Below are 9,294 nucleotides of genomic sequence, written 5' to 3' on the forward strand. Positions count from 1 at the left end.
AAAATAAAATAAAGAAATGGGGCATAGATCCTGTTCCACAGATGTTGGATCAACATCAAATAGAAGAATAATTATCACGCTTCGTTTCTTTGAAATAACTAATAATTTTTTGAGGCCCCGGAGTTTATAAACACGATGTAAACTTTTTATTATATTGTTAGAAATATGATTAAAAAACAGGTATACATGCATTCTAAACAGTGTAAAACATATCAGACCACAATGCACATATATGTGTTAACTGTCTCTATATATACACACTTATAAATAAAGGTAAACACGCCAAATGTATCACTGTTTACTTCCGGTTATAAATATATCCATTAGAGATTAATATCTAGCGGCTTCACATTAATGGTTTATCTCTAAATGACTGCAGGGTTTCTGGCTAATGTTCGCTAAACAAATGCTATTTATTCCTTTGACATTCCAAGTAACGAGTACAGGAGTTAAAGTCCAGACACACAGAGGAAGAACCAACTAACGACGACATATTGACGCTCCTTCGCCTCATATTTGAGTTGTAGGGGAAATATAATAAGTCATTTAGTATAACTATAGATCAGAAAGGTCGTTGTGGGCTGAACTAGATGGAAGGTTTCGTTTTCAATTAAGAACCAAGACATCACGTTTAAGGAAGTATTTACTTATAAAGTAATTTAAAAAAACACCTAAATCATTCAGGCCGGTGTTTTAGTCATGGCGGAAGAAGAAGTGGCGTAAAGTAAAATACAGGTAACTAATGTGACTAATCGGAGGCAGATATTTTCCTAGTTCCTTTAGAACCTGTAACAGGCTCTGACGGTCTAACCCGGGTCAGTACCGGATTCGGTTCTCCCTCCCTCCCCTCGCGGCCCGCCAGAGGCCGCTAACGGCTTCACCGGGGGACCGGAAGCGGACCAACGGCTCCGCTGACGCGCGTCCTGTTGTTAGGCAGGTTGTCAGGGGCAGCGGACAGCTAAGCTAGCTAACCGCGGCTAACCGCGGCATCCACGGCGGCTTCGGCCGACGATGACACGCGTATTCAAAGAGGAAAACGACCGCGAACGTGCCAGCGCGGTGGAGCCGCGGGTCCTCGGCCGTACGGAGGAAGCGGAAGAGACGACGGTGTCGAGTCCGTCCGAAGCGACCGGAGGTTCGCCCCGTTAGCCGACGTTAGCTGACGTTAGCTAGGTCCGATAGCGTCACGCAGCGGCTAATGCTGCGAACCGGACGTCCACAGAGACAACGACGTTGCCGGTAACGTTACCGTGTCAACTGATACATCCAGCTTTAATATGGAAGACACTCCAGAAGATTTAATGGAGGAGGTAGGAGAGGTAGAGGAGGAGGAGGAGGAGGAGGATGAAGAACACGAACACGACAACGACGACCTGCCGCCACCACCGTCCCTCAAAGCCCCGTTCCGCTCCGCCCGGATGCAGATCCAGAGGAGCAGCGTGTGCTCTCGGGCCTACTTCGTGGTGGTCATGGTGTTCTTCCACATGTACATCCTCAACGTCATCGGCCTGCTGCTCTACGTGCACTACAACAACGGCCCCGGCGAGCTCGTCGTCGTCGGCGACGCGGGGCCCCCGGTGTCGGCGGGCGACGGCGGAACCCTAATGCCGCCCCCGGACCCGGCCGCCAGGGAGCCCCCCGGGGAGGACCGGGGCCAGAGCCCCAGCCTGCCGCGCGTCGAGGGGATACGGGTGAGGACACGGGTTGCTGCGGCGTGTTTAACGTGTGACCCGTCGGCCGCTGCTCGTGCGTGTGATGACGCCCCTTGTTGTGCACCCGCGCAGGTGGGACACGTGCAGCAGGTGTCGCTCGTGGCGGACAGAACGCACGCGATGAGGACGCTCAGCCTGAAGCCTCTGCTGTTCGGTGAGTCTTCATGAACGACCGGCACACGAACGGGTTTAGAACACGTAACGTTTAATGCAAACAGAGACCGGCCGTATTCGCTTAAGATTCACAGATATGTACATTTTCTATTAAACATCTCGCGGTCAGCTGACTGCACGTGGGCGCCGTTCACAACTGTCCTGGTCGCTATGCAGCCTGATGTGGACGCTCCTGGCTCCTGCACCGGTGGCGTTTCCACTTGCGCGCGGCCGCCACCAGGTTCTTGTCCCGCCTCTGCCAGGCGTAGGCCTTGGCGACCACCAGGCGCTCGCCCTGCACCGTGCCCGTCAGCAGAAAGGCCCCCCCGCGCGGGCTGCGCCGCGTCATGTTCCTCACGCAGGTGGCGTCCCTTTCCAGCCACAGCTGCACGCGGGAGCGGATCAGCCCCCCCACCAGCGGCCCGTGCTTCAGGACGTCCAGTTTGGCGCCCAGCGAGAACTGGGACAGGCTCGCCGGGCTGGACTTGAGGCGTGTCAGACGCAGCTTCACGACTATGGTAGGGGGGGCAGATAAACACAACCCTGGGATGAGCGGGGCAGCTTCTCTGTGAGGAGCGTGAAGGGCGTCGATACTCACCGAAGTCGCTCTGACAGAAGGTCTCCAGCATGTCCCGGGGGGACGCCGCCTCCTCCAGCTCACAGTCCCGGCAGCTCGCCTGAGGAACTGAAACGGTAAAAATACAGTAAGAACGCTTCGTTGAATGAAGCCCACCGAGGCGCGCGCGCGCGTCTTTCCGCTTCTCACCTCTGCGTCCCGCCGCGTGGGCGGAGCCGTTGGCGGCGGCGGCGGAGGAGATGCACATCCGATGGTCGGCGGGGTACTGGTCGCAGTGCAGGATGTCTGGCCACGGGTAACCGTAGCAACTCATGATCGGCGCGCAGCTGTCCCGCACGGACTCACACAGACTCCTGCAGGGCGAGATGAACCTGGGGGGGCGGGGGGGGGGCAAATCAGTGGGTGACTGGTGGAGAGCAGAAGGGAGTTTTCTCTCTCTAAACAGATTATTGTCTTCTGCTTCTGCTGCTTTGGCTTCGTACCACACACGTACTTGTGGGAACATCGGAGTCACGCGGTGATGGAGTCACGTGTCGTTATAACGCTGTTTAAAATGTATTCAATCTATACAAAAGCATACGGCCATGTTGTTGTTCCATCTTCACACCCACGTTTAGCCGCGGCGGCGTCGTCGAGGACTCACCTGTCGAGGCAGATGGGGGCGAACAGCGAGCAGAGGAAGACGCGCGCGTCGCGGTGACACTCCCTGGCGAGCAGCGGCAGCCAGCTGGCGCTCTGCTGGACCGCCTCGGCCGGGGACTCGTGGCCCAGGAGGTTGGGCATCCTCATGGCGTCGTACCCGATGTTCTGGCACAGGGCCATGCCCGGCGGGATGGGGAGGCAGCGGGAGGGGCCGCGCGGCCCCCACAGTCCGCCCTCGGACAGCGTGGCCCTGGGGCCACCCGGGTCCTTGGAGCCCGCGTCCTTCGCCCCAGGTCTTCCCCGGCCCTCCGGCCCGGCGGCGCCGAGGCTCGGCCCGGCGAGCAGCAGGAGGAGCAGCAGCAGGGAGGCCGGAGGAGAGGACGCCCTGGTGGGGGGAGGGCAGAGCGCTGCAGTCATCCTGTGAGGGAGGTGGGGGAACAGGGACAATGCTGGAGAGGCTGGCAGGGTACACGTATTTATAGTGGGGTCGGTGATTTGCATAGGAAGGGGAGGTGTAGGGGGGGGGGGGGCGCACACTTCTAGAGATGCTTGTATTGTCTTTCAGGTGGACGGCCCTGTGTCTGCCCTCGTGTGGTGGAACTCCTGTCCCACTCTGACCTCGTTGCCCCCCCCCTCATGTGCTGGGAGTGTTTTCATAGATCCTCACGAGAGAGAAGATAACATATAACGAGAAGACGATAAGCGACCTGCAGAAACTAATGAGCACAACTGTCATTGTTTAAAGACGGTTGAGTCTGAATGCCCCCCCCCCCCCCTCCGACCCCCCCCACGTGATGCTGAACATTTATTCCTTCATTTTTCATTGATTCGTTAATTATAGTTGCCGTTCTTCTGTCGCCCCGCTGCGTTAGCCGTGACCTGATTCCTGTCCAAACAAACAGGTCACTTCCTTTCCGTTGTGGGGGGGGGGGTCCCTCTTCATTCATATCAGTTATCCAGATTAATGAGGCTTGACTGGACAATGGGGATTAACCAAGTGGGGAGGGTGTAAAAAGACTTGCGCGACGAACAATGTGTCTACTGTAAAGTCGAAAGCCTTTCATCACCAGTGAATGAAATAGTTTGTTCCTTCACACGGACGTCTGAGTACGTCGGGGGGGCCGAAATAATGAGGAAGTGTGTCGGGACACATGTCAGAGTCGGAGACGAGACGGGACGCCGTGAGGAAGAACGGCTGTTCACTGTCCGTTGCAGCTCACCGACTAAACGTTTGCGTGTGGTGAGATGTTCATGAGGTCTGTCTGCGCCTTTCAGGGCACACACATGCTAATCGTGCTACTCGTAGCACACTGATCAAACCGTTCGCACCCGCAGGTTCTGTTTGGCTAATCTAAAGTAATCCACTTAGTCTGACAGATCAAGGCTGCCTCGTCCACACAGATCCACTAATCCACTCACCACTCACTCAGTGTGTGTGTGTGTGTGTGTCTTTGATCGATGTCGTGATAATACGGGTCTTTCATTTCCATAATTGTGTTTGGCCGTTAACTCCATCTGAATTGTGATTAAAAACCTGGAATGTGAATAAATACGTCTAAAGAAGTCTGCAGAGCACCCTGACCCCCCCCCCTACCCCCCCTGCCCTCATTCCTCCTTTAGAGATTCCGGACTTCCTGTCGGAGGAGGAGTGCCGCATGGTGGTGCAGCTGGCTCGCCTCAAGGGCCTGACGGAGAGCCGGACCAGCGGCGCGGCGCCGGGTCGGGGTCACGAGGAGGCCAGCCAGCCTCTGATGTCCCTCAGCACGGAGGAGGTCTTCGGCCTGCTGGACCTGAACCAGGACGGGCTGCTGCAGAAGCAGGAGGTGAGACGGACTGAAAGGACGGGAAGTGAACGCTGTCCAACGGGGAAGAAACAACGTTGTGCTCTCTTGTCCAGATCGTGAGTCACTCGCGCTCTCAGGACGGCACCTGGCTGAACCCGGACAACTTGAGGCAGATCCTCTCTGGTGTGGAGGCCCGTCCCTCAGGTGTGTTTGTGTGTCTGTGCGTGTTTTGGGGCCCGCCCGGTAAAAGTTGAAATGTGTGGATCCAAAGGATGTTCTGAATTGGGACGGAGCTCTTCGACACCCTGATGTAGTAAAGTGGCAGAACCTTTGGTTTGTGTTCCTGCTGCTGACAGGAAGTGTCGCCTCTTTGTGAGAGGAGCCGTGACCCAATGCCATTGTGCCGGGCATCTCATTAAAAGCTGATTATCCTCCAAACCCCTTCTTCTTCATCCCCCCCCGTCCAGCTCTGCTCTGACCGGCCCCCCTGAGCTATTGTCGAGGCGTGGGGGTCTCCCAGGGGAACAGACTTCCATTCAGCTGAAAGTAACCGAGGCAGTGGGACAAAGCGGGATGGAGGGCCGGAGAGGGGGGGGGGGGGTCCGGTACACGGCCCGAGAAGTCCGGATTAGCATGAAGCCGCAGTCCGGGTCCTTCTAGGGCGCATCGGAGGGAAGAAGCTCAGCTTCTCAAACCCGCTGCAGGTTTCACGGTTAGGAGCCCGAGACGCTTGTTTCATCATCTCTATTAAGTCATGAAATATTCAACCAGTTCAGGCAAGATGTCTCCTGGCCAAGCCGGAGCCGCGCACCACTTTGGAGCCGGTGGCGCCCCCTGCGGAGTGTTTTCAGAATAGTTCTTTTCATTACTGTCATGACGCATCCTGCAGGGCTGGGGGGTCTGCTGGGTGTCTGGGTGTCTTTCACAGTGCTTCAGGCTCTTTTGAGGACACGTCCTGTAAGGTAGATGACGATTGGTCCACTGGCGAGCCTCGTCTATAGAAGGGAATCCCGGTAATGTTCCTCAGAGAACTTCTCCTTAATCGCTGTTTAGGAGGCGAGGTGAACACCGATATAGAATCATCAAAACAGGATATTTAACGTTGCAAACAGGAGACCAATGACACACATACAAGTGACGTGCACTCAGAGGTCTTCATCCTCGGAGCAGGAACATATAGTGGACATGCTAAAGCGGGGGGGGGGGGCAGTCGGATGTCGACGATCATCTTTGGCACCACAAGATTCTAAACACATGAACACAATGGACCTTTCTGTCGTGCTGACGTGGAATATTATTCCAAAAAGGAGTCGTAGCTGAATGACTTCAGGAAGAACATTCAGCTGGAACATTGTGTCAAATCTGCCTTCAGACGGAAGGATAGCGACATATTGATAGTGTTGTAGTAGTTTTCTGTTGGTTATTATTCAGAAAAGCAGCGAACGTATCAGCCGGACTTTTATGGTCCGAGTGGCTTTGTAGAGCGCGTTGAGGACGGGGCGCGGCCTTCCCTAAACTCTCTGTTGTTTTAGGTGTTTACATATTTCTTACTTGCAAATGTCTTCAAGCTCCCGGACCAAGATTCATGTTTCAAGCTCGCTGCAGCCAATATTCATCATCGTAAAAACAATGAGAATCAGGACCTAACTAACTAAAGTGAAGCTGAATTGTGACGTGTGGTGTCATGATTTCACGTGTGTGTGTGTGTGTGTGGGGGGGGGGGGGGGCAGGGATGCTGACCCTGGAGGACTTTGGCCGTGTTTACGATCAGTCCCGGCGCCCCGGGCAGCAGCGCAGCGGGAAGCTGCGGAGTCACTTCAAACAGCGAAACAAACACACGTGGCTCCACCAAGGACCCGGGTCCCACCACGTGCTGCAGAGCCTCAGGAACAGGTACACGCACGCACGCACACACACACACACACACACACACACACACACACACACACACACACCAGTGCACATGCATTCATTAAGCGCCTGTGTTTGCCCCCCCCCCCCCCCGTGTCTTACCCTCAGACTGATCGGTCTGACCCGTCTGCCCTCCCCATTGGTGGAGCTGAGTGAGCCGCTGCAGGTGATTCGTTACGACCACGGGGACTTCAGCGACGCCCACCACGACAGCAGCGCCGCTCGCTCAGAGACCACCTGCGAGCACTCGCGCCTGGCGGGGAACGCGTCGGCTCTCACGGCGGTGTCCTGCAGGTGTGTGTGTGTGTGTGTGTGTGTGTGTGTGTGTGTGTGATAAGACACACACTCAAACCTTCTATCGTCCCACAGCTTCTGAGGCTTCATCCCGTCGTTTGAAGGAAACGTTTTCACAGTCGGATGAAAAAAAAAAAAAAAATGAGGAAAAGAAACTTTAAACTTGAAAATATATACGTTATTTTTGTAACTTTTTATGCAAAAATATAACAAATTAAAATAACCTTTTTGGTGGTGGAAAACATTTCCTGAAATATGTCTGCAAACTTGCTGAGAATTATTGTTCTTAGAAATAAAAAAAAAAAGGTTTTAGCAACGGAACAGGAAGTGTCAAACATGCTGACTCACTTCCTGTTTGTGGGTGGAGAGCCGTGTTAATGATGTGGACACGTAGTCTGACGCATGGTGTCGTGTTCTTGTGGTTCCAGGTATCTCACCATGTTGTTCTACCTGAGCTCTGTAGACGAGGGGGGCGAGACCACCTTTCCTGTGGCCGACAACCGCACCTACGAGGAGCAGGTGAGTTCCACGCGTCGGCCATTCATGTCGGACTGTGTGAGACGATGCTCAGCCCCCCCCCCCCCCCCCTGTGTGCCATAGGCGCTGGAGCAGGATGGCGTGGATCTGACGGACACCCGGGAGACGTGCGTCAGAGGGAACGTGAGGATCAAGCCCGCTGCCGGCACCGCTCTGCTCTGGTACAACCACCTCTCCGATGGAAGAGGTGAGGAGGCTTAACATTATTCTACCCTCCGTTTTTAATCCCCGGAAATATGTGTCGCCCACAGCGGTTACGTAAACCCGTCAGCTGACTATCAACTTCTGTCCTCTTACGTTTCACCCTGTAAACTCCTTCTGTCCGCCATCATACGTCTTGGACTGACAGGATTATGTAATTGGATTCCAACAATCCGATTCCGTCTCACTGAGGTCCTTGTTCTAGTCCCCGTTAAGACATTAACCATGAAACTTCTCCCCTTCATCACTACATTAAGAGGAGCATTTATTGTCTTCCGGGTTTCATGACATGTGTTTGAATATGCAGATGAGGCATTATCTGATCCCCCCCCCCCAGGTTGGATGGGGGAGCTCGACGAGTACTCGCTGCACGGCGACTGCCCCGTCTCCCGCGGCCTGAAGTGGACGGCCAACAGCTGGGTGAACGTGGACCCTGATCACCAGCAGCAGACCCGCTACCAGAGACTCGCTGCTCAGAGGCATCGGGCCGCCGTGGAGGAGCACTACCAACCGCTCTCTCACAGCGACCTCCACCAGGAACTATAGCCGCCTCCAGCCAGACCTTTTCCCTGACCGGGCGGAGACCATTTAAAGAAAAAAAAAACTTTACCGAGTCCCCTTTGCATTGGTGAATCCGACAAGACACCGCAGATCTTTTTTTTATGTCCAAAATTGAAGTGAAAAATTGCACAAAAGGATGAATGAGTCGACTCGAGCTGTTTTTAATGTTCAGTTACTGAATACAAAGTAAATTCCACCACGAGTTTGTATGGATCACGATAGAGAACCGTGGTTGGCAGAACACCTGGTTTCAGCTGCTAAATGACAACCACATATGGATTCTGAAATTTAAAATGTACTGCCATTATCTAATCAATATCTCCTCAAATAAGATGAACAATCAGAATAACAAATATATACATACAGCTAAAGTGAGCTGGACCAGATGCAGACATGTCTAAGAGATACGCCTCCTTACCCTCTTCTACGTGTTCATCCTTAAGGGTTGAAGCCTTTTTTATACTATCCGTATCAAAATATTCATCTGTGAATGTGTTTCAGTGGGAACTCTTTGAGACTGTTCTTCGCTTCCAGAGTTAATGAGCTTTTAAACATGAAATGTTATTTATTGAGGGTTCGATGAGCTATCGTCACACTGAATGTTCCAAATCCTTCTTATCCTCACATGTCACATATTTAATCATCTCAGAGCATTTATTTAAGTGTTATTTAAGTTGAAAGAATGTGTATTTATTATAGCTGGCTCTAATCCACTGTATCTTAATGTATTATCTTCTGTTTTATGAAACAAAGTAATGTTGCACTTGACTTTTTGTGAGTGTCATCAATCATATGTCCACCAGATGTCCCCCAAAGTCCATTACAGCAAATGTCAATTTTATTTATAGAGATATATACATATATATATATAAAATCTGAACTTGTTAATTCCACAAGTGCAGCTCTATTATACTGTTAGCAC

General features: G+C 52.9%; 2 protein-coding genes across 2 annotated transcripts; one reads left to right on the forward strand and one right to left on the reverse strand.

Annotated features, from left to right (window-relative positions):
• Positions 1 to 137: 137 nt before the first annotated feature.
• LOC144383581 (transmembrane prolyl 4-hydroxylase-like) lies at positions 138 to 9,140 on the forward strand. Its single transcript, XM_078081641.1, has 9 exons — positions 138 to 1,691; positions 1,785 to 1,866; positions 4,705 to 4,907; positions 4,982 to 5,072; positions 6,599 to 6,761; positions 6,888 to 7,073; positions 7,502 to 7,592; positions 7,674 to 7,797; positions 8,149 to 9,140. The coding sequence occupies exons 1-9, from the start codon at positions 1,278 to 1,280 to the stop codon at positions 8,355 to 8,357; spliced, it is 1,563 nt and encodes a 520-aa protein (XP_077937767.1). The 5' UTR covers positions 138 to 1,277; the 3' UTR covers positions 8,358 to 9,140.
• On the reverse strand, positions 1,907 to 3,700 carry LOC144383583 (secreted frizzled-related protein 5). The gene is made up of 4 exons (XM_078081650.1): positions 3,086 to 3,700; positions 2,632 to 2,813; positions 2,464 to 2,550; positions 1,907 to 2,378 (listed from the first exon to the last, which is right to left on the reverse strand). The coding sequence occupies exons 1-4, from the start codon at positions 3,583 to 3,585 to the stop codon at positions 2,035 to 2,037; spliced, it is 1,113 nt and encodes a 370-aa protein (XP_077937776.1). The 5' UTR covers positions 3,586 to 3,700; the 3' UTR covers positions 1,907 to 2,034.
• Positions 9,141 to 9,294: the final 154 nt, after the last annotated feature.

This window comes from Gasterosteus aculeatus, chromosome 2 (assembly GCF_964276395.1).
Source record: "Gasterosteus aculeatus chromosome 2, fGasAcu3.hap1.1, whole genome shotgun sequence".
Classification (NCBI taxonomy): domain Eukaryota; kingdom Metazoa; phylum Chordata; class Actinopteri; order Perciformes; family Gasterosteidae; genus Gasterosteus; species Gasterosteus aculeatus.

What these genes read in the sequence shown, in the direction of transcription:
- LOC144383583 (XM_078081650.1), bottom strand. Translation starts at nt 3,585, where the DNA reads ATGCAAATCACCGACCCCACTATAAATACGTGTACCCTGCCAGCCTCT. An exon ending in GCCCCCATCTGCCTCGACAG is followed by an intron (nt 2,814 to 3,085) that starts GTGAGTCCTCGA and finishes CCGCCCCCCCAG; the next exon opens with GTTCATCTCGCCCTGCAGGA. An exon ending in CCACGCGGCGGGACGCAGAG is followed by an intron (nt 2,551 to 2,631) that starts GTGAGAAGCGGA and finishes TTACCGTTTCAG; the next exon opens with TTCCTCAGGCGAGCTGCCGG.
- LOC144383581 (XM_078081641.1), top strand. Translation starts at nt 1,278, where the DNA reads ATGGAAGACACTCCAGAAGATTTAATGGAGGAGGTAGGAGAGGTAGAG. An exon ending in GGCTGCTGCAGAAGCAGGAG is followed by an intron (nt 4,908 to 4,981) that starts GTGAGACGGACT and finishes TCTCTTGTCCAG; the next exon opens with ATCGTGAGTCACTCGCGCTC. An exon ending in ACCGCACCTACGAGGAGCAG is followed by an intron (nt 7,593 to 7,673) that starts GTGAGTTCCACG and finishes TGTGTGCCATAG; the next exon opens with GCGCTGGAGCAGGATGGCGT.